Source organism: Mirounga leonina, unplaced genomic scaffold (genome assembly GCF_011800145.1).
Source record: "Mirounga leonina isolate KUSES-001 unplaced genomic scaffold, KU_Mleo_1.0 Mir_127, whole genome shotgun sequence".
NCBI classification, from domain to species: Eukaryota; Metazoa; Chordata; class Mammalia; order Carnivora; family Phocidae; genus Mirounga; species Mirounga leonina.
The window spans coordinates 56,363,616-56,387,802 of NW_023270316.1; the positions used below are offsets into that span (position 1 = coordinate 56,363,616).

A 24,187-nucleotide genomic window follows, 5' to 3' on the forward strand; every position below is an offset into this window, starting at 1 on the left:
TCTTCTTCTTCTTCTTCTTCTTCTTCTTCTTCTTCTTCTTCTTCTTCAAGGATCAGACCTTGTTTTATTTCTTTGTTTTCCACTAACAGGAAAGATTTTGAACAAATTTATATGTCATTCCCCACTTCCTCCCCCAGTACTTATAATTGGATTATCTGCTTTGGGTTATCAAAGTCAAAACATCATAATCTAGACTTACTTCAGCCCTTTTGGACAGCTTTCCCGTGGTGCTTGTGGACGCTCAAAGATATAAGGTGATTTCTGCATTAGTCTGAGGAAAGCACATGTACCTGGTTTTTGTACCCTTTTTCTGTCTTCCAACAATAAAGTTAATTGAGAATTAAATGATACTCAGAGAAGTAAGAGGAGTAAGTCATATCTTTGAAAACCCGTTCTAAACTCTTCAGTGAACAGAGTGCTTACATAGGGTTAGTGTAATTAGCAGGTGAGGCCAGGATTTCTACTTACCAAGTTTCCTGTAGCTCTTTCCAGAATTTAGGCCATTAGCTGACAGATTGTTTTCAGTACTTTATTTTTTGAACATCATGTTTATAACTGTCTTCCCCTCTGGGTCTATACACAGAACATGCTGCTTTTCTTTTGATTGCATTTCGGACAAATAAAGCAGTGAAGATTAATTGCCATATCTTCCTAATAATCTAGCTGAGGGACACATCATGGTCTTGCTGACATTGTTCCATGGAGAAAGAGTGGTTCATGCAGGGAACTCAGTCAGGCCCTAGAGTTAGATGTCCTTAGGTGTGAGTATAACTGCTTATCTCTGTGGCTCTGGGCAGGTCACTTAGGCTTTCTGAGCCTCATTTCTTCAGATGGTGGGAGCACAGCTCCTTGGGGTGGTTTAAATGAGGTACCAGATGCAAAACTTCCAGATACAGTGTGTGGCACAAAGGATGTGCTTAATGGATGGTAACATGATTTACCCACCTGGCTTTTAGCTCTTTATATGTGCCTTTTCCCTTTTCAGCATAAGTAGAACATCTTACCTTATAGTTTATTCTGGGTTTACTTCATCTTACTTTTCAAGTGATAAACTCCTTAAAAGTAAGCCTATGTGTTTTTCATTTCTCCAGAAACCATGTCCTGAGTGTATGTTAATAAATAAGTCAATAATTCATCATATGGGTAATGAACTTCAACAAATAGGAAAGGAGAGCTTTTTTTTTTTTTTTTTTTTGGTCTGTTTTTCAGCTTTGTTTTAACTTGAACAATGCTGGTTTAGGCAACTGTTTTTATTTAGGCATTGAAAGAGTGTGAGCTGTGTACAGATTTTGTAATAAATTTCTTCCTTTTTCATGTGGAAGCGGGAACACGAATGCAGGATGATAGGGGGAGCACACTGCATGGGTAAATTCTCATGAAAAGGACATGGAGCTCTGTTCATGTGGCTAGTAATGTAGGCTCAGGCATGCCAGATGCCCTTTGCTTACACCTTGTAACTTCGTTTTTAATGACTAGCCTGAGTCCTTTCAGAAAAAGGATTCCTGAAAAAAACAGAAAACAGCACAGTTAAAAACTAGGATTAAAGGGACGCCTGGGGGCCTCAGTTGGTTAAGTGTCCCCAACTCTTGATTTCAGCTTGGGTCTTGAGATCGAGCCCTGTGTCAGGCTCCAAGCCGACCTTGGAGCCTGCTTGGGATTCTGTCTCTCCCCCTTCCTCTGCCCCTGTCTTCCTCTTTCTCTAAATTAAAACAAACAAGGATTAAAGAGGAGATATCAGATACAGTTTAAAATGAGGGCATTTTAGGTTTTACCATGTACGCTTCCTCTTCTCTCAGCAGGCAGGACTAACACCGTCTCTTTGGAAGCTCTAAGCAGCCCTTCATGCAGCTTCTGCTTCTGGGATGCAAAGTGGACTGTCGGGGGGAATTACAGAGAAGGGAAAGTGCTAAAGCTTCCCCTCAAATCTGGAGATCGTGGAGGGAAACTCTAAAAAGGGGCGAGAGCGTAGAACATCTGTATTGTGAGTAGTAGACATCAGATGCACACATCAGTTAGAACATTATTCTAGCATTTTTAAGCCAACTGTTAATAATGATGCTATTAGTGTTTAGCCCAGGATTAAATATTAGCTTAATTTATAAGCTATTATCTAATTTATTTCTCCTACCATTGCATGGTCCTCATGTTTGAAAACAGCACTTTTAAAAATTAGATTATCTGATAAGAATATAGATTTTACAATGAGGGGCGCCTGGGTGGCTCAGATGGTTAAGCTTCTGCCTTCGGCTCGGGTCATGATCCCAGAGTCCTGGGATCGAGCCCCACATCGGGCTTCTGGCTCAGTGAGGAGCCTGCTTCTCCCTCTCCTTTTGCCTCTCTCCCCGCTCATGCTTTCTCTCTCTCTCTGTATCTCTGTGTCTCAAATGAATAAAAAAATAAAAATCTTAAAAAAAAAGAATATAGATTTTTACAATGAAAGGACAAATTTGTTAAAAAGATGTGCCAGTATTTGTTATATGTGGGTTTGTACTTTATAACTTTTTGTGATATTCAACTGCTGCTATTGATTATCATGAGAAAACAAAATCACATGGATTCTGAATACTTTTGACAAAAAATACTTGAATTCTGAATACTTTTTATTCAGAGAAATCTTAGATCTGAAAAGAATGTTAGAATTTATCCAGTTGCATATACTCTAATTTTACCTATTCAGAAACAGAGACCTGGGAAGTTGAGTGACTTTCCCAAACATCCCAGGGTGGTTGTAGATTTAGAACTGGTCTTCTGCTCTCTGATTGGAGCGGTTTCTATTATTGATTTGATACCCCCATGATCTTTTAAAAGTTTTATAATTATATGACAGCATTTCTACAAAAACCCCTAATCCTTTTTTTTAAAAAAAGCATTAGTGACACTGAAACTAATAAAAACATTATTATTATTTAAAGTAGTTATCGAAACATTCAACTTGATGGTATCATTCTAGCAGTTCTCGGGAAAGGTCAAGGTTTGAATGTAAACTGGAACCTCAATAGATTTTTTCTTTGAGTTGAACCTGAAGGAAACAGCACATAAAAGTTTTCTGGGCAAATTTCCAGCATCGTAGCACATGAGGATTGCCATGTCTGGTAAAGAGTTTCAGGAAGAAAGAATGCAAGAGACTTGTGGAATTTTCTTCTGTTGAGGTTCTAAACATTCATAAAAAGCTTGCCTCTGTATTTCCCTTAATTAAGAGCATGGGACTTCACAGTTTGCTCTGACTTCTTAACTCTCTTTTCAAATGAAACAAAATTCTGAGTGTAGAGAATATGTATATATGTGTGTGTGTGTATCTGCGTATATATACACATATGTATTTATATACAATATATACAACACGTGTACATATATATCGAATCCATTTCTATATGCAAAATCAAATAAGCAATGCATTCACATTTCTAAAGGTACAGCATGATGTATGGTGGGGGGATCTTGCTCTGACGCCCGTCCTCTCTGCAAGAAGCCCTCTTTCCAGAAGCAACCACTTCTACCAGTTTCTTTTGCAGCTTCCAGAGATAATCAATTTATATTTATATATCTATTTACAACTATGTAAATATTCATTTAGAAACAAATACTATATACACTGTCCTATGCCAGGCTTTTAAAAAAATTTATAATATGTCTGGGAGATTGTACCACATCAGCACATATAAAGCTGCTTCATTCATTTTAATGACTGCATGTATCAGCGCTGCATTATGGAATATAGTGTTTAATATTACATTCTGCCACATGAAATATTAATATTATGCTAATATTTATTGATTGATTTAATTTTAGTTTTATTTACATTTATTAATAACATATTAATATATAACCAGACCTCCACTGATATTTAACTTGCTATCTTTTGCTCTTAAACCATGTTAAAAAATAATGTCATTTGCACACATATGCGTTTATCTGTAGATGAGAAAGATTTCTAGGTTGAATGAAGTATGTACATTTGTAATTTTGATTGATCTTGCTAACATGTTCTTCATTTACATCACTGTGTCCTCAGCATTATAATATGTTCATCAAACTTTTTGATACTTACTAGTCTAATGGGTGAAAAATATTATCCCATGTAGCTGTGAATTGCATTGCTCTAATGTGAGTGAGGTTGATAATTTTTTCAGATGCTTAAGAGCCATTTGTATTTCCTTTTCTGTGAGCCATCTGTTCTTTTTTCTTCCTTCCTTCCCTTCCTCCATTTCCTCCCTCCTTCCTTTCTCTCCCACCTTCCTTCCTTCCTTCTGTCCTTTTTTTTTTTTTTTCTGGGTTTCAGACTTATATCATTGACTGTAGAAGCTCTTTATATGTATAAAAAATTAGCCTATTGGGTTTATGAATTGTAGGACTTCTCACCTGCCCCCCATTCCTTGATTGTCGTGTATGTTTTTGGTGGAGCTTTTGTTTGTTTTAGAATGCTATAAATTTTGTTTTAATGTGTTGAATTTATCAGTCTTGCTTTATGCCATTCATAGGAAGACTTTCTCCATTCTAAGATCATAACACAAACTTCCACGTGTTGTCTCAGTGCTGTTATGGCTTTACTTTTTAAAGTTAATCATTTAGGGGCACCTGGGTGGCTCAGGCGGTTAAGCATCTGCCTTCAGCTTAGGTCATGATCCTAGGGTCCTGGGGTCCTTCCTGGGATCCAGCCCCATGATGGAGCCCTGGGTCAAGCTCCCTGCTCATCAGGAAGTCTGCTTCTCCCTCTCCCTCTCCTTTTCCCCCTCTCTGCTCCTGTGTGCTCTCTCTCAAATAATAAATAAAATATTTAAAAAATGAAGTTAACAATTTAATTCATCTAGAATTTATTGAGGTGAAAGGGGTGAAGTAGGTCATCCTTTGTTTCAGATGGCTATCCAGTTTTCTCAAACTGTTCACTGACCCCACATCTTTTCTCCGTTGACTTGAAATGCCACCTCGACTGCACAGTTGATTTCCATATGTGTCTTTGACCTGTTTGTAATTTGTTCGACCTTCTCACCTGCCCATCATACTGCCTTATGTGTCTGTTAATGTTTCAGAGAGCTGGTGCCCCTGAGAGCACCTTTTGTTTTGAGAGCTACCTTGCTATTTTTGCGTTATTCTACCATACGAACTTTAAAGTCAACTTGTGTGGTAACCTCAGCAAACTAAAAAATATATATCTAAAACTATATTTTTTGAATTGGGAGTTCATTCCATTATACACGTACAGCTTAGAGAGAATTGACACTTTTTTGATGCTGGCCTTCTTATTTACAATCATGGAATATCTTTTTAATCATAATTTTTCTTTTTTATTGCTTAGTAGCATTTCAAAGTTTTCTTCATATAAACTTTTGCCTATTTAAGATTTTCTAGATGTTTTACTTTTGTTATTATAATAAATTAGGTTTCTTTTTTTTTTTTTTAAAGATTTTATTTATTTATTTGCGAGAGAGAGAATGAGAGACAGAGAGCAGGAGAGGGAGGAGGGTCAGAGGGAGAAGCAGACTCCCTGCTGAGCAGGGAGCCCGATGCGGGACTCGATCCCGGGACTCCAGGATCACGACCTGAGCCGAAGGCAGTCGCTTAACCAACTGAGCCACCCAGGCGCCCCAATAAATTAGGTTTCTTATGTTGTATTATTTTGCAGGTGAGTGTGTGTGTGTGAAGGCTATTATCAACATACTCATTTTCTACCCTGTACCTTTTTGAAGTAGTTTTTCTGTTGATATTTTTGGATTTTCTGGGAAAACAATCATATTATTTGTGAACAATGATAATTCTTTTTTTCCAATTTTGGTTCTTCTTTTCTTTCCTTATCCATGTCATTGGCTAATATCTTCTGAACAATAATAAGTAATAATAGTGGTGGTGATGTCTTGTCTTGACTTTATTGGTAATATTTCTAGTCATTTGAAATTTAGTAATAAATAAAAAAATGCTCACTCATATGCATGTGTGTGTGTGTAATTATGTAAGGAAATAGCCAACTATTCTTCTTTTATTGAGAAATTACATTAAGAATGAATATAAATATTCTGATTTATCATGATGATATACCACTTGGTAAGTTGCTAGAGATCACTTAATTGTACACTTGAAGTAGGTCAATTTTACGATATATTAGATATACTTCAGTAAAGTAGTTTTTGAAAATAAATAAATACAGTATTTTATCAATACCTTTTAAGTATCTTAGAGGTGATCATATGCTATTTTGCTTTTACTCTAGTTATATGGTGACTTGTTTAAATAATACAAAATCCTTATATTCCTAGAATAAGTTCCACTTACTCATAGTATGTTAATCTTTTTTATATACTGCTCAGTTCTGTTTGCTAATTTTTAAATTTAGGATTTACATAAGTGTTTATGGAGAAGGGAGATTCGTAAGTAGTTTCTCTTTTGTGTATTTTCCTTGTTAGGTGTTGGTATCAATATTATACCTTACTCTTTAAATAAATATTTAGAAACTTTCCTTCTTTTGCCTCGTGTGGAATAACTTAAATATTATCAGAATTGTCCCTTTAAACCTGCTTAGAATTCACCTCTGAAGCCATCTAGGCCTGTCTTTGTTTATTTATGTATTTATTTCTCAGAAGGGTGGTCTGTCAGGAGAATAGCCCTTTGACTTCCATTTCATTATAGTATTGACCTATTTATTTTTTATTTTTATTTATTTATTTATTTTAAAGATTTTTATTTATTTATTTGACAGAGAGAGACACAGCAAGAGAGGGAACACAAGCAGGGGGAATGGGGGTGGGAGAAGCAGGCTTCCCGCGGAGCAGGGAGCCTGATGCGGGGCTCGATCCCAGGACCCTGGGATCATGACCTGAGCTGAAGGCAGATGCTTAATGACTGAGCTACCTAGGCGCCCCTATAGTATTGACCTATTTAAATTTTCTGTTTTGTTTTTTTTTTAATGGAGTGTGATTCCTTAAGTATATATGACATGATACTTAGTAAACATCTTCAGGTCATACTGATTGAGTCCCTCCTGATGAAGGGTGAGATGATCAGTAATGTTGAGTTATTGTTTTTGAGAGTGGTAGCTCTTTTCTCATATTTGGTATTTTATGGTATTTAACAGTTATTTCTGCCACTCCCAGGTTTAGACAGTAAGGACTGTTCCATTTTTTACTGTTGAGATGGTGATATTGTAAACCATGATGTGCATTTACACTGCTCTGTAGACCACCATTATTATGGTCTTTGGTACACTTGAGGAAGAGAGCCCAGTTTTATTGCTGGTCATGTGGCAGACACACTGCCTGTCCTTAAGAGAGACACAGTTGATTTATCTTGGTCTTGTACATTGTAGGTTCTCAGTAATTCCAGTGAATGAAATATTTGTTTAGTATCTACTATGTGTGTGTTTGCCGAGATATAATGTTCCAAGAGACAACATATGTTATGAATGCAAAATTGAATTAAATAAATATTATGGTAAAGATATATATTCAGGCAGACTGAAGGATACAGTTTTCATGCTTGCCTGGGGGAGAATGACTTTGAAATAATTTCTAGATAGAATGGAAAGTAAATATTGATTCAGTTACTCTTATATCTGGCCTGTATTTACAAATTAATATAGAGCTAAAACTGTTTTAAGTAGTATTTTTGCTTTTCCGTATGAATTGGATAATATGCCAGGAAAAGGAAATCAACCGTGGAGTAACAGAGCTACAAAAAATGAAAATACTGATCTAAATTTAAATTATGCTTATTTTAAAACATTTAAGAAAAAAAAGTGTTGATAGTTGACAATTGTACTGGATTATATTGAAGATTTATTGACAAAATATTCTTTCCTTTTCTCACAGATTTATCTAAAAACAGACTGGTCGAAGTCCCAATGGAATTGTGCCATTTTGTATCACTGGAAATTCTTAATCTGTATCATAATTGCATCAGAGTCATTCCTGAGGCCATCATTAATCTGCAGATGCTGACTTACTTAAACTTGAGGTAGGTTGACTTATAAGATTGTAATCAAATTCAGTGAAAAAAAATCCAAATAATTGTGCTTTCATTTCTATCAGGTATTTTTTTCTCTTTGCAAATCCTGATCACCCTTTGAAGTAAATCACACAAAGATTATTTAAGAACTACCTTTCATAATAAATTTGTTTTGCCATTAATATTGTTTTTGGTGCTAGACTTCTCTGGATATCAACATGACAAGGTATTTTTGTTTAGTTTTTTTTACAATAATTTATATGGCATCATTTATATGTCTCTTTGGTGCCTGGTATATTGTCTTCATGTATTGATGTAGTTTTTGGAGGAGGAGGGCTAAAGGAAGTGAAAAAAGAACTTAGGAGTTGTGACAAATTGGGGCCTTGCCGGTCTTTGGGAGTTTTTGTACGATTGGATTTGCTCCTTAGTCCTGTCTGAGCCTGTTCCCTTTAGGCCACCTGAGAAAATTCAAGAGCACTGAGCAACTCCAGAAAGATAGGAAGTCTGCTCTCTTTGTAACCCCATTCAATTAGATCAGCATTTGCTGAGGACAGGTCAGCGGTCTGTATTAATTCCCTAATTATGCACAGCACGGTGTAACATATTAATGCCCCTGAGCAGCCCTGAAGTTAAGAGAATCAGCTTTCATAAGGCCTAGGTTTTAGACTTTGTGCTTTGGCTGTCAGCTGCTCTGGCCAGATTTTGGTTCCTTGTCTCCTAAATCTTTGACTCACACAGGATGTCAGGAGAGAGATAGGAACTGTTCAATCAAATCTATCTCTACTATGAAAACAAGTTTCCAAAGGGCAAACCAGAGCAAAGCCTCTGCTCATGTCAATGGCATTATCTTGGTGTGTTAAGAGCAGCACCTCATTAGCAAGCCTTGTGCAGTGTAACAAACATGGCAAACTTTAAAGCGCAAAATTCCCAATGAACCAGACAGAGCATTAACTTACTATAATAATGTCAATTATTTTTTTGTTGGTTTGTTGGTTGGTTGGTTGGTTTTTAGCTGACCACTGAGAGTTGGGGTCTTCTCTTGCTTTGTTTGCGGTCAAAAATGGGTTTCCACTGCAATACATTAGTTGTGCATATCCTTCTTGGGAGTGAAAAAAATATCCTAGTCATGTTTTTAAGTGGCTTGGTGAATAAGATGTAAGTTACTATTAGCATAACCTAGAGGCTTATATAGCTAACTTTCACTTCTCCAGGTTTCTAGTTCATCTGACCATTCTGAGTTTCCTTGAATACAACAGTCTAAACTATTTCTGCAACAGCACAATGTTCATTACCTTAGAATTGCCCGATGGAGCCAACCTAATGGCGTCTATAAGGTTTGGTTCACTAGTTCCCTGAAACATCTGCCCTCTAATTCAAACCTGCATAGAGGAAATATCCCAAGAGCATATGCAGTTGTTGTGTTTGCTTACCTAGGTCTGTCCTTCTGTGACATTTTTCACCTCCAGTAGTCCTGCATGCAACACATAAGGAGATTTAACTTCGCACTCTTACACTAAGTCTATACGCAATGAGAAACTTTTGGGTATAGATGACATATCTCTTCTGGGATGATATGAACTATAAAATTATACAAACATGAGATAATCTAATCTTAAAATTTATATTATGTTTTAAAAGCACTAATACAATTGGTTTTGGTGTGATGATTTTCATGTTGGGCTTAGTCAAGAGTAGAATAATATTGCTACTTCAGATGGTAGAAAGGATATATTGAAGTGTGGGTTGCAGGATCCTTTAAGGCAAGAATGGAGAGAGTCATTGAGGCTGATGATGCTGAAGAGGAACTGTGTGTATATTGTAAACAGTTTTGTGGTGAATTTCTAGGTGATAGGAAGAAGAAAAAGATAAAGGGACTGTTGAACACCCAACTCTTTAAGCGTTGTTTTCTGTTTAATTCCTTGTTTGCCTCTATCTTTTCTTCCCTTTATATAGGTCACTTCTATTTTGTGTTTTCTTTGCTCACACCTCTACTTTAATATTACTGTGCTTTAAGACATATTCTGTAGTGTTGAATCCCAACTCTTCAAAGGATTGATAACTACATGGAGAAAATTAAGAAAAAGTGTATCTCTTACTTTTCAGAGGTGTTATACCAGGGTATATGAAAAGTGTATGTACATCCTTGGGGCCCCTGGGTAGCTCAGTCAGTTAAGTGTCCAAATCTTGATTTTGGTTCAGGTCATGATCTCAAGGTCATGAGATCGAGCCCCTCGAAGAGCTCCATACTAGGCATGGAGCCTGCTTAAGATTCTCTCTCTCCCTCTCCCTCTGCCCACCCCCAACAGCTCATGCACGCTCTCTCTCCCTAAAAGAAAAGAAAGAGAGAGAGAAAGAGAGAGAGAGAAAGAAAGAAAGAAAGAAAGAAAGAAAGAAAGAAAGAAAGAAAGAAAGAGAGAAAGAAAAAAATTGTACATACATCCTCCAAACTCTTTGAAAGACAGGTACACATACATAATTATTTTTGATGCCTCTTTTAAGTTTATTTCACAAGTGTAAGTATGTAACATAAAATAATAACATAGGGCAAGCTTTAAAGTGACCAGGAAAATGGTCACCTTGTTCAATTACAAGCCTTTAATTCCTGATTTATAGGTTTGGTGGGAACATGTCTTCTGAGAATCGGACCCCTGGAATTGAGTTATTTCTCTGTTTGATAGTGATTTGAAGTGGAATGCTATATTTGCCTAAAGGATTTATTGTAGCTTGTAAAATAGTAGATGGCTGTCACATCTGTTTATTTGCAGATATGTAATAATGTCTGGAAAATACCAGTGGCGTCTAATAAAATTGTTAACTCTTCTAAGATGCTGAGTGATATCATCCACATGATAGTGGTGTCTGTGTGAGTTCTTCCTGTCTCAAACTCCTACCCCACTTCCAGCCACCCTCAAGCTGGTGACCAGGGAGGGGGACAGGTAGAATATTGTGCTTGTGTGTGATCATGATATATGTCCCCTCCTCGATATCCAGGATTGAGTGTTACGGCCTTTTCAGGTCTTTTCTGCCTGTCATGAAAATTAAGTCAGCAAAATAAAATATATTTCTTCTTGGGTATGGTGAAGGGGCACGGAGGACTCCGGTTAACTTTAGCCTTTGGAAGAGAGGCTGCCAATCCATTTACTTGAAAAGGAAGCAAGGGACTCCGGATGCTGTGAACATACAGCCTCATAGAAGAATTACCAAGTTGTCTTCAATGTAGTTTTTTTCTGTGATAAATTGGGTATTCTGCCAAGGAAAGAAGTTTATGTTCTAGACAGAAGTATATAATCAAATCATGGCATTATCACCAATTTAGATGCATCAGGGAAAATCTGCATAAGTTTCAAAAAATTAAAGAAAAAATAAATTGCTTTTAGGCATACACTTAAGGCAGACTGTATCAACCATAGCATGTTCTGAAACAGCTTTAACAAATAGGCAAGTTCATCAGCTTTTATAAATAAGTACCTGGAAATACTTCTCTTCGGTGGTACTTAGGGGTTTTTCCTCTTATTTCTATTAACTACGAATGAAGAGCTGTAAGATAAAATAACGCAGAGAAGCTGCTTTTCAAATGTTCACAGATTTCATATTTCTGAACTAAAATCAAACATGGTCTCCCTGTATTTTTAGTGTTTCCTCCTTTTTAATAGATCACATGTGGAAACCACTAGTTTCGTATGTTTCAAAAGCAGGAGGGATGCCATATGAAGCTACTTTGTGTTGATGGAAAACATTCAAAATAGATGACACCCTCTGAAATATATTGGGTATTCCAGCGGAGTAAACAGCCATGAGTATTTGATGGTCATGGTGATAAGGATGACAGTGAAGATGATGGTAGTTGTGGTGGTGATTATACACACTGCCTACACGGGTTCTCGGCTGTCGGGATCGCTCACAGATGTTATCTTTAAATGTCAAATGGCTGCTTAATGCCAGAAACCCAATTCCTGTCTTCGACCAGAGATGGGTTTGATTAGCACATGCAGAATAAAACTCTTCGCTGTGAAATACAGTGAAAAACACGTCAGCATTTTCCCACATGATAGAAATGTCAGATTCGTGGAAAACATTAATTTATTGCTGTTTATGTAGCCTGTGTTTGAAGGCTCTGGGCTTTTAATCTTTGCTTCTTGGTATTCACAACAAAAGGTTATGTTAGTTTAGTGTAGGTGCCACTGTGTTTCTTCCTGTTATAAAATGTCTTAATCCCAGAAATGTGGCCAAGAACAATAAAAATGATTAAACAAGACCTGTTCCTATATAGGAACAAACACTTTGAACCTGAGTTCCACAGGAAAGCCTTACAAAGTTCAGAATCTATTTTAAGGTGCTGGAGAGGTTGTGTTGATGAGACCCATGAAAAAAAATGTACCTTAGGAAAATAGAACAATCCAAAGCAGCAAAACCCTTGGCTGGAACCACAGAGATCCTATGAATCTAAGAATAGGGACTTCAGCTTTTGAAAGTTATTTTTCAGAGAGGTTCAGGAATAGAAGCTGCCAAAAAATGAAAGTTCTTTACAGCATTTGAGCATAGTGCTTCCAGAACTCTTGGTGAGTGGTTTTACCTTCTGAGGGTGAAACGTACAAAACGGGAGCTGGTTTCTTCATATGAAGCCCCTGGGGCGCCTGGGTGGCTCAGTCGGTTAAGCATCTGACTCTTGGTTTCGGCTCAGGTCATGATCTCAGGGTCTTGAGATCGAGCTCTGCTTTGGACTCTGCGCACAGCACAGAGTCTGCTTGTCCTTCTCCTTCTGCTCCTCCCCCTGCACTCTCTCTCTAGAATAAATAAATAAAATCTCAAAAAAATAAAAAAGGAGCTCCTGTCTCTACCCGTCCATTTAGGAGTAGTTTCTGAGGCATTGCCTATAAGGAAAGGGCAGCCTATTGAACAAAATGTTTTCACACCATAAAAGGAATCTGGTTTGGATGCTTTTTCTGAAGCCTGGTATCCTTTTTGGCTGCTAAACAATGTGCAGAAAGAGCCAACTTCCTGATGGCCATGTAACCTGTATCCCCACATTCCTTTGGAGGGGTCATTCTGAGAAATAACCTTTAATTCTAAGAACATCTCACTATTTGAAGAATCCGAAGGAGCATCTTGCATATGAGGGTTGCCTCAGAAAGTACAGATTTTACATATTTGTTGTGAACTAAAAATTAATTTTTTTTGTTCCTAAGAATTTAATTTTATCCCTAAGAAACCACCTCTCCTTGCACTGACATTTCTGAAGAAAGCCTCAATTGTAAGATAGCATTTATTCTTTCTAGAAACTGAGAAAATTGATGGTGTCTTCCTACACTGGAAAAGGGGAGGAGTTTTGTTCAATTCAAGACAAACTTCTATCCCAAATCCTTTTATGAAGATCTTATTCTATTTTCAAAGGGAAAACGAGGTATTTTGGAACTGGCCTTTGGTAGCTAGGTTCTGTTTTATGATCAGCAGGAAGATACCAAAACACAGTGAACCATGTTGGAATTTGGAAGCATCATCTTAAAATTTGAAAATGTTTTTTGTAGAATGCTATAGTTGGAAGTGACCACTGGGTCATCAATTGCACGAGCAGCAGTGTATGGATTAAGCCTTGTCTTTCCTAGTGTGCTCACTGGGCATTTGTTCTCAAGGCAGAACGTAGAGACAGTGGTCCCTAAAATTTGTAATATATTTATGATTTGCTGTGCCTATAAAATTATGTACATTGGCATTGATAGCTGATGGGTTTTATTAAGTGTGAATGAGTTAATAGTAGGATATTTCTTACCAGATTCCATTCCTTTTAGTATAGTTCATACTTGGCAAGACTTCCAAAGAGGATTTTTCCATTATACATGTCACCTGATCACATGTTGTTTTAGATTGGTATTTGTATTAAACAGAGGAACAGAGAGACACAAAAGGGACATTATGGCTTTGATGGCTAGAGCATTGTCAGAATGTGTTGGTTTCTTTCAGTTCTGCTTCTGATCTTAATGGAGTTCTTAAGATCTTTGTGCTGCAGCTTTTCCCTCCAAAAATGGGGTAAATACCTACTCCTAATTGATTATATAGATGTTTTGTTTATAGTAATTCTCAGAGTTTTTTCTGCAAGCCCAAATGAACAAGATGCAAATTACATTTGTTTGTTTTTCTAACTAGACCGAAAAAGACCCTTCAAAACATTGTCATTTCATCAATAATCAACTTACTCTGTTTCCTCTAAGAACACCGTAGTTTGCCAAGTCTTATAACAAGTACTGTTAAGAACATCAAGAAGAGGGAAAGAGAAAAGGAGTGTATACACAACGATGAGGGTGTAAATTTTTGGAATAATCTTCATCACCATCATCGTCGTCATCATCATCATCATCTCTTAGTAGCCAAATAGGATTTAGCTGGTACACCATCATACTTGGGTCCTTCAACAACCCTTAGTTTAGATAAGAAACAGGAAAGTGATTTATCCCCCAGCCACACCAGTTCATAAATAAGAATAACAGTATTAAGTTAGTGGAATTTATTTTTATGGCATTTATAGTTTGCTTGGCATTTTCACTTTTGTTATCTTATCTAGATAACATTAATTATGCTTGATTGCGTTCCTTGCCCTTTGGGACAGTTTCATAGTCTTAAAAATAGTTGTTAGAGAATTGTCCAGGATACCAACCTAAATATTTAAATAAGGGAGGGCTTTTGTAATTTTAAAAATTTCTACTGTATCTGTAGTTGGTTTGCCTTTCTAATTCCTGATACTAGGAATTTGTGTTTTCCTTTATTCATTTTTTTAAAAGTTTGTCTGTTTTGATTGTGTATTTTTTTGTTAGATCAGCTTTTAATTTTAGTGACCAACTTTTTTAGGCTTTTATCTTCTATTTCATTAGTTTCTGATTTTTATCTATTGAATTTCCACCTGTCTATTTTCTATTATGTTTATTCGTTTTCTAATTTCTGGAGTTTGGGGTATGTATTCATTAATCTCTATTTTTTTTTTTTCCTCATAGGAACATTTAAGGTTATGGATTTCCCTGTATGTAGCACTTTAGATGATTCCTAAAAGTTGTGATGTGTCATATTTTTAAACTCACTGTTAAAACTTTTCTAATTTTCAGTATTACTTCTTTGACTCATGAGTTTGCTAGAATAGATTTTTAAAGTTACCTTTTAAAATTGATTTTTAATATTAGTGCATTGCATTTAGGGAATATTTTATTTGATGTTGATTCTTTACACTGGTTGAGATTTACGTTATAGCCTATGCATAGTAAATATTCCATGTGTGCTTGAGAAGAATGTATATCCTTCTAAGTGTTGTATGTGGGTTCCAGTAAATCCATTAAGTATAACTTTTTAATTTGGAGGTTCACATCTTCTTTATCCTAAAACATTTTTTGTCTGCTTAATATATATCTGTTACTTAGAGATACGCTTTAAGCAAAAGAGGATGATTGTAGATTTGCTTTTTTCCCTGTAATTCCATCAATTCTTAATGTGTGTATTTTAAGACCAAGTTATAGGCCAAGTATTTTAAGCCCAATTTTAAAATTATATGTCTTTCTTTTATCCTACTTCTGAAAAGAATGCTTGTGCTCTGAGAGCTCAGTGAGGCGAAATCTTGATAAAATAATGTAGCCAAGAATTTGAGCATGCGTGATAATCCTAAATCGCACTTTTCCCAGGTAGATAAATTAAGTCAAGAATAAATACCTACTCTGTGGTTCTTTATCTAGAAGCATTCAAGGGATTAAGTGTTTAGACAACAAAGGGTATAATTGTGATGGTAGCAATTGATTCTGTGGGACTTTTTTTTTTTTTTTTATCTCTTGCCATTTCTTAGAACACCCTTACACTCTCTGGACCAGGTGGACTATCAGGACAGATGGAATGAGATAATCTCTTTGAACAGTGAGAAAATAACCAGAAGATTTGGGTCACTTTCAGAGTTGGATCATGTGGAACTATGTTATCTATTAATCTAAGCATATCTACCTTAATCCCATGAAATCAGGCAGTGTTTTTCTGATACTCCATTTGGCAAGCCAAGGCAGAAAGGAATGTGAAAATAACATAAGAAAATTGACCCCTTCTACTCAGTGATTAATTCATCTGTTCATGAATAGAGAATAATAGATCCAGAGAAAACTTACCTGCCAGACTCCATAGGAGAAAAAAGTTGTTTTTTTCTAACCTCGGTGATGCCATTGGATCAATTAAAGAGTAAGTAAAACATTGTTTCCCCAGAGTATATTCTATAGAAAAATGTTCTGTTGGATATAGGTATACTTAAAAAAAAAACAAAAAACCCATAAAAAACAAACCATGTATTGTACTAATCTGCACTGTGTGTATCCAAACAACACAGAACTCTTCCCCCTTTTTTTGTGAGGCCTACCTATTAGCATCTCCCAGAATGGTGCCTTCCAGGACATCAGTTTGTAAACACTAATTTAGAAGAATTTTTATCATCCACTGACTCCTTTAAGAACTGACCTCATGCCTAAAAAAGGATGAGGTTAAAAAGTATGTTCCCTCATGATGTTATATTCAGTGGCCAAGTAATCTGTATGGACTAGATGTATTGAAGGGAAAAATGAAATATAAGTAGAAGACAGAAGGGCCCAGGAAACACTAAAGCATAAAGTGTGTTACACAGAGCTGCCATCCAAGTTGATTTATTTTTTATTTAGTACTTTAATTTATATATATATATTTATTTGTTTGTTTATTATTTATTAGCTATCAAGTAAAATATGCAGTTTCTTTTGAGAAAAAATTAAATAGTGCAAAGTACAAACAATATATCAATCGTTCACCAGTACTCAAACATTTGTTAATATTTTGTGACATTTGCTTATAAGATTTTTTTTCTTTTCCCCAGCTTCTTTCTTTATAGGATTGAACTTTTTTTGTAGGTGATGAGAGGATTTTTTTCAGAGGTTCTGAGAGCTCAATATTATATAATGAAGAAAAGAATGACCTTGACCAGAAGTCTGAAGCAGCTGAGTCTTTAAATTGTCTGTACTGAAATTTTATTGTTGAAATGCCACATTCTTATAGTTGAAATAATCACCCGTTAAAGGGTAATTCTTTAAAAAATGTAAAATCAGGACTCTCATACAAATATAACATCCATCAAAGGTTGTATATAATTCATTAATTAACAAAGGAGCCAGTAAGATGTTATAGCCTGTTTAAGGGAGAATTCAGTGTGCCTGAATGCACACGCACATGCCCACACCCTAGTGGGTTGGCTGACATGAATTTATGAATAGTTGCAAGAGGGCTGTCATCATTCACGGTTCCACCACACTCATCACAATTTGTCTGTGCTTCTGTGCACAAAAATTATTTGCCTTACTGTCAGTTTTCAGTTTTACAACAAGTTACAGGGCTGTAAAAAAACTCATAAGACGATGAAAGGCAGAGATAACCTAGAAGGGTATATTAGGTGAGACCCCAAGCAGTGATTTTTCCCATTTCAAAGTCACTTGCGATTTTCCTGATATACTAAGTAATTTCATTTATATCACTGCTTGCAAGAATTGTGCAGCTTTATGAACTATTTGAACAGGACTATAAGAAGAAGAAAAAAAATAAGCAATGGTATTCACTGGGGATTGTGAAACTCTTCTTCCATAGCCTGTGTCCCAGAGACTGTGAGAGGCTGTTTGTGTGCGGGCAGGTGGGTGGTGGAGCAGGATTGAAGAGGCAGAGCATGTGCTCTGAGTGCAGCACGTGTACCTTTGTTTGGCCAGGCATTCGAATGGGTGACCTTCAGGGAACGTAAGTGACCTGTTAGGAGTCGTGGCCCCTTCCCCCCGCACTTTAGGCCCAGGGAGAGACCACTGTGACCTCCGTCCCGAGAGGAGAGAACAGCCTAGAATTTTTGGCAGACGCAACCTTTGAGCAGTTGACAGTGGGGCCCAAAGTCTGCAGACACTTGTTTACAGTTGTTAGGATGAGCCTGGCATCCTTCACTCCTTCTTACAGGAGAGCATCCATAAAGGAAGTCTCACTTTATTTGCTAAGAGTCATTAATCTTTCATCTTATGTCTCGAGAAACCCAATAGGAAATACCTGCTGCTGCAGAATTTTTAAAATGAATGTCCGATGTTCAAATGGGACATCAGCTCAGAGAAATGTTGCCTAATCCTGTGAAGGGCTAAGTTTTAGAATTCATATCCATTTCATATTTTCTCAGAGTTTAGAACAGGTTCTTGAGCAGAGCAGGCACTCAGTAGTGTAGAAAAATAATTGGCTTCCTGTCAGCATTTGACACCATGGGCACCGTCCTTCTTGGACTTGGTCACAGGCTTTCCAGCTTGCTTTTCTGTGTCTTTCTGTTTCTTCTTTATTCCCCTGTCTGGACGTTCTTTCTCTTTCTTCACCTTATCACTAGAATTCCCCAAAGCTCAATCTTTGGTCCTTAAATCTTCTCGCTCAGACCCATGCCTCGGGTGTCTCAAATATATCCTCTCTCCCCTTGAGTCATTTGGACATTCGTCCTCATTTTCCCAATTGCCTAAAATTCATTTCCTCTTAGAGACTTACCGACTCCTCAAAATTCAGCATCTGCTAAACTAAGCTCATTTTCTTCTTTCCCAAATTAGCATCCTTGTTCCTGTCCATGCTCCCATTTTTCTTCAGCCCCCTAGCTTGGAATCTCAGAAATTATTTTTGACCCTGTCCTCCATCCTTTTTCATAGAAATTAATCATTGAACGACCAGTCTACCATTTCATTGCCTCCTGCTTGGAATTTGGGGTCCTCCTCCTACTGTTTTCCTGGTTTCCTTCACTTTTTATTCCAAAGTCAATGAAAATAGGCTGTGTTGTATTGAGGAAGATCACAGACATTAACATGAAGCCTGACCCACCTGGTTTCAAACCACACAGCACAGAGCAACTCACTAGCTAGGCAACTTGGACCAAGTTCTTTAAACTCTCTGAACAACATCAATTTTTGCATCTGAAAGTTTGGGGGCTTAATGCTTCAATTACATGATTGTTGTAATATAAATAAAATAGTAGTTGTCTAAGTGCCTACCTAGCACAGTGCTTTATATGTCATAACTACCCAAGGAATGTTTCTTGAATTGTTGAATCAGGTTTTGTGGTATGCTATCTATCATATCTATTGCAATATGGGTTAAGAAAAAGAGTGCAAAAGATCTAGTAAAGTGAGTGGATTTTCTAGTATTATTAGTAACGTGGATATGGTGCTGATTTGTAAAAGTATTAGAGTAGTTAAATGGAACTTTGTTATTATAGGCTGTCAAGTTACATGATAGGAGCTCTCTGAAGACTCATTTCCTTGGAAAGGTAAGTAGGAAAAAGAGGATGTGTATAGATTTATATTCATGCAATTCCATCTGCATTCAAAAATTCCTAGAAATAAATGGAGAGACATACGTCTTTTTTTTTTTAATATTTTATTTATTTGATAGCGAGAGACACAGCGAGAGAGGGAACCACAAGCAGGGGGGAGTGGGAGAGGGAGAAGCAGGCTTCCCACCGAGCAGGGAGCCTGATGCGGGGCTCGATCCCAGGACCCTGAGATCATGACCTGAGCCGAAGGCAGACGCTTAACTACTGAGCCACCCAGGCACCCCGAGACATACATCTTTAAATGATAGATAAAAATGTTAAAAAATGTTCAGGCATCTTAAATTTTATTATGAATATTTTGTATTCACTCAGTGTCCCTGGGTGGAAGTTGATCTGGGCAGCCTGTTCTCCTTTAAGTCAGTAGTATGGATATCTCTTTAGGTGGAGGAAAAATGTTAAAGTAACATTTTGGCTTGGTGGAGTCCCGTGGAGGAGAAGGTGGATAATGTAGGCATCCTTGCCTGATAATAGGAAGCTAGTGTCCATTTTACCTGGAACAAGGCTCCAAAAAGTGGGAGAATTACCTTCAGTGCCAATACATCTTTCTTAGCCATTTAGTGGTAGTTTGCCTATGTGCCAGCAACAATGTTTTGCACAGTGGTGTTTTTTGAGACATAGGGCTCAGGCCTCTACAGTCTTAATACTTTTTATTTTGTTTATTATTTTGTTAAGTAGCTGCAATGCAGAGCTTGAACTCACAACCCTGAGATCGAGACCTGAGCTGAGATTAAGAGTCCGACGCTTAACCGACTGAGCCACTCAGACGCCCTGACAGTCTTAATACTTAAAACCCCAAATCTACATTCTTCCTTCTGGAGGTGTTTGGCAGATTAATATTCTTGCTGGCATCTGATACTGTGTTCTCTTTGAGCAGCCAGTGCTTCCTTGATTTTGAACACTTAGCTCCATTTTAGAGTGAAGGAAGGTCATGATAAACTATTAAAGAGGAAATTTAAAGTCACAGTTTTTAGAGCCTTGTCCTTTTAGAATTGATGCGCTCTGAGAAGAAAGGATATCCAAAAGGATAACTCGCCCCTGAACTGAGAAGGGGCGAGTTATCAACAATTACGCTTTGAAATCTAATTACAGACATCGGCCGTGGTGGTTGCCGGCCGTGGAGAGTATAAAAGAGTGGAGTATTTTAAGCAAGGCTTTATTTATGCTTAGGAGGAGACTGATAGGCTGTTATTGTGGGAACCGGGTTCAGTTGTAGTGGCCAAATATGGTGCAGGTATGCACGCGAAAATGCACAGCAGAACGGCTGGTGCAGCCATTGGCCTGAATCCTGAGCTGCTGTGGACGCTTGCTTTTTGCTTCTTGCTCTCTTTTAGTTCTCTTTTCTAAAGCTGACCCTTTGGCTTCTCCAGACATGGCCTTCACGTGTGTAGAATGTGAAATGGATAGTGTTCCACAACCGGTTCACGATTTAGGTGGAAGGATGATTCTGTGTTTCTGGTCTTGAAACATTTTAAGTTTCCGGGTGATGGCCACCCTCAAGCTGTAGACAGCATAACTGCTTTCAAAGTTCAGTTTCAGCGTGAGTGCCCAGATGTTGTGCAAGCCCGAAATCTCAATCTCATGACTGCTTTGCAGATTGCGTGTAAAAGATGATGAAAATGATATTCATGTAATTTGTATTATAACATTACAGTCCGCCAACATATCCCAGGCAACTTGAAGCAGGGCTCTGGTGGTTGTTGGGAAGTGTCTCAGGCATCTGCTGATGGTGGGAATGCAGGGGGCTGGCTGGCGATAAGGGGAAGTACTCTGTCATCAGGGGAAGCGAGGGTGAGACATTTTGCCTTGGTGGGTTTTTCAGAATGGAGCCAGCAGGAAAAAGGAAATGGTTCTCTATAGATATTGTTCACTGATGTGTGTGTGTAAAGACAATTAACAGCCAAGTGTCATATGCAAAATAGAAAAAAAAAAAACCATAAAAATGTTACTCTGCCTTGAATGAAAGGCGAACAGGGTATGCAAAAAAGAAAAAAGAAAAAAACAGCATAAACACAAAATTAGGTGAGGTATCCTTTGAAAGGAAACTTGCTTGGTTGGTTAAAGCAAAATAACTGCTGTTTACTGGAGGTCGTCATACACCAAGCCCAGACAAACTCTTCACACAAACAGGAGCAATAACTACTGCATACTTGTTTGCTCCTTCCCCGGGCCGAGACCCATAGAGGGGGAGCCCGGGGTGTCCACACCATGAAACCTGCCCTGCTTTCTCTGTGGCTTTTTAGATGTGAGCTGGGACGTTTTCTGAATAGGCTTGGGATGGTTAATGATCTCATGTCATTATTTCTGTTACTCTTTGGAAACCAAACAGTAAATGAAGATGGTGACTCCTGGGTATTCATGTTTTCCCAGAGACATAGTAGGAACCTGGCATTTGGAGAAGGTAGGGGAGAGAAAGTCGTTCATGTGCTTGTAGGTGCTAGGCTAGGTTTTCAGACCGGCCGTAGTTACCTTGGTTTCTATTAGCCTGAAATTGTAGAGCCCAGCCTGGTCCTACCCCGCACGCCTCATTTTTATGTTTAAGTGGTATATGTTTTCAATGAATGGAACATGAAACCATATTTTAAAAGTGGCTGAAATTTTAGCAGTTAGGAAATAAAATAAGTAACTAAAACCGAGCTAAGCACACGTACTGTCTTTTTGGTCACGTCCCCACTGCTTTTGCCACATTAGCAGTCGGGTATGGTTTCATCTTTATGTAGAGATTTAATGTTGGGCTGAGCACTTTTGCATCCATAATCTCATGTCTCATGTTAGGTAAGTATTATTATGTATGTTTTAAGGACAACAAAACCTAAACTAAATGTTTGTGGCAGAGACAAGATTTGAAACCAGGCCTTCTAAGTCCGCAGTTGGTGACCTTTTCACTAGCTGAATAGGTGACTATGTTATAGAAGTCTTCCTATAAATTAATTTTCTGCTGAGTTCTACCCTCAATTATTACGTGAACCCATACACTAAAAAGAACCCATTCACTATTCCAGTAGAACAACAAAAAAAAAATATGATACCCTGATAATAAAATCACATCTAAGAATATAGTAATTTTTTTTTTTATTTTTTTAAAGATTTTATTTATTTATTTGACAGAGAGAGAGCGAGAGCAGGAACACAAGCAGGGGGAGTGGGAGAGGGAGAAGCAGGCTTCCCGCTGAGCAGGGAACCCGATGCGGGACTCGATCCCAGGACCCTGGGATCATGACCTGAGCCAAAGGCAGACGCTTAACGACTGAGCCACCCAGGCGCCCCTATAGTAATTTTTTTTTATCATCACATACTTTAGGGAAGATAACTTTCTGATAAAACCAATAACAAATAATGTTAAATACCACCATTAAGTCTGAAAACATGGATATTAACAAATGCCATCGTCAAAACACATTAAATTAAGACTCTCTAACAGTGAAAGCATACGGAAGTGACTTGGTTTGCAAATTCCTTAATTGAGGGATTAGATTAAGTGAGGGGTAGTGGGTACTTGAAGCCAAGAGAAATTTATCCTGTAAACTAAAGCTATCAAAAGTGTTCAAATTATGTTGAGCTGTCTTGTTTCATCTTGACATGAGGAGATAGACCAGTAAATCTAGTAGGGAATCATTCAGTTGAGAACGATGGAAGAGAAAGCATTAGCAATAAACACGGCCCGGTAAAAACCTAAGGCCTTCCCGTCCCTCCTCCTCCCTCCCTGTGCCATCAGCCTCCACCCAGACTGGGCAGGGAGAGTGACAAGAGATGCTGGGCAGGAAGGCTCAGGCTGCCATGACCAGATCTGTAATTTCTGCTTCTGAATGAGTGGCCCTTTTCCCCCCGACTAATTTAATCTTTTGTAATGAGTGAGTTAAAAAAAATTTTTTTTTTAATTTTGCTTTCAGATGGATCTTCCTGGGTAGATTTGAAAATAAATGTTGGCCCTTACCTTATCAGACACTATACAGCCTTATTTTAAACACTCTTTCTGCAGAGGGCCCGTTTTTAGCACAGAGGCCAGCAGGAGACAAGTGGGGAGCAAGATAGTTGTTTGCGGCCTGAGGCACTTATTTGCTTGAGAAAAATTGCTACCAGATGAGTGTTTCAAAAAACTCAGGCTGCCCATGTGGTCTTTAGTGGGTAGAGGATTAAAGGGAATGGAGTTTCTCCTGTTCTTTATAAATATTTGCTGGATAGCTAATGGGTTTTTGTGTGCATGTGTATTTCCTTTTTCTATTGGGGAAATTACAAGTCATACAGGAACATCCTGTGATAAAATATATGAAGTCGAGCCCGAGAGACTAGATCAATGAAATTGAAGAAATGTGACCCAGATCTGTAGCATGCTGAATTATAACTAAAGTTCTGGCATCTGGATTTATCTACAGGTGACTAACCACAGTATGTCGTGGGGCATACAGAAACAGGCTATTCCATCAGCAATTTTAGCATAAAAAGCTTGTACCCCCATCAAAGAAATCGTGCTTACATTTAATTATGCTTAAGTTTAAAATTAATACTAACTGTTTAAATTTTATTTTAAATTAGTACCTGTCCTAGAATTCCCATGAGCATAATCCCATGTAATCTAATACTGTGCTTCTGAATGAGCAGAGCCTTCATTGTGTTGCTTAAATGGTGTGATAAGTGCTCTCTTGGTTCAATATCTGTTAATCTGATGAGATGCCTGCATTACGGTGAGACTGGGAATAGTTTAAATCTGAGTCTCCAAGCAAAGAAACACAGGAAGAATCTTCAACTGGAACTGTTAATTCTATGAAAACAGGAATGTAGAAATTTTTGAAAATACTAATCTTTGTTTCCTAATTTTCTCTTCAAAAGGAAGTTTAAATATGGCTTCAAAATAAAAAAAAAATTTGCCTTATTAACATTTTAAGTAACCAATCC

The 24,187-nt window shown here is 37.5% G+C and overlaps 1 protein-coding gene across 9 annotated transcripts in view; it reads left to right on the forward strand.

The window, feature by feature from the left end:
* LRCH1 (leucine rich repeats and calponin homology domain containing 1) overlaps window positions 1-24,187 on the forward strand; it is a 191,689-nt gene that overhangs the window by 85,060 nt on the left and 82,442 nt on the right. For 7 of the 9 annotated variants that reach the window (XM_035003377.1, XM_035003372.1, XM_035003370.1 and 4 more), the window contains exon 2: window positions 7,797-7,941. In XM_035003377.1, coding sequence (XP_034859268.1) covers window positions 7,797-7,941 — 145 coding nt within the window. Of the gene's footprint in view, window positions 1-7,796; window positions 7,942-14,738; window positions 16,129-16,674; window positions 19,232-24,187 lie in introns of those variants that run through there. The other 2 variants (XM_035003376.1, XM_035003375.1) reach the window with 2 other exon arrangements.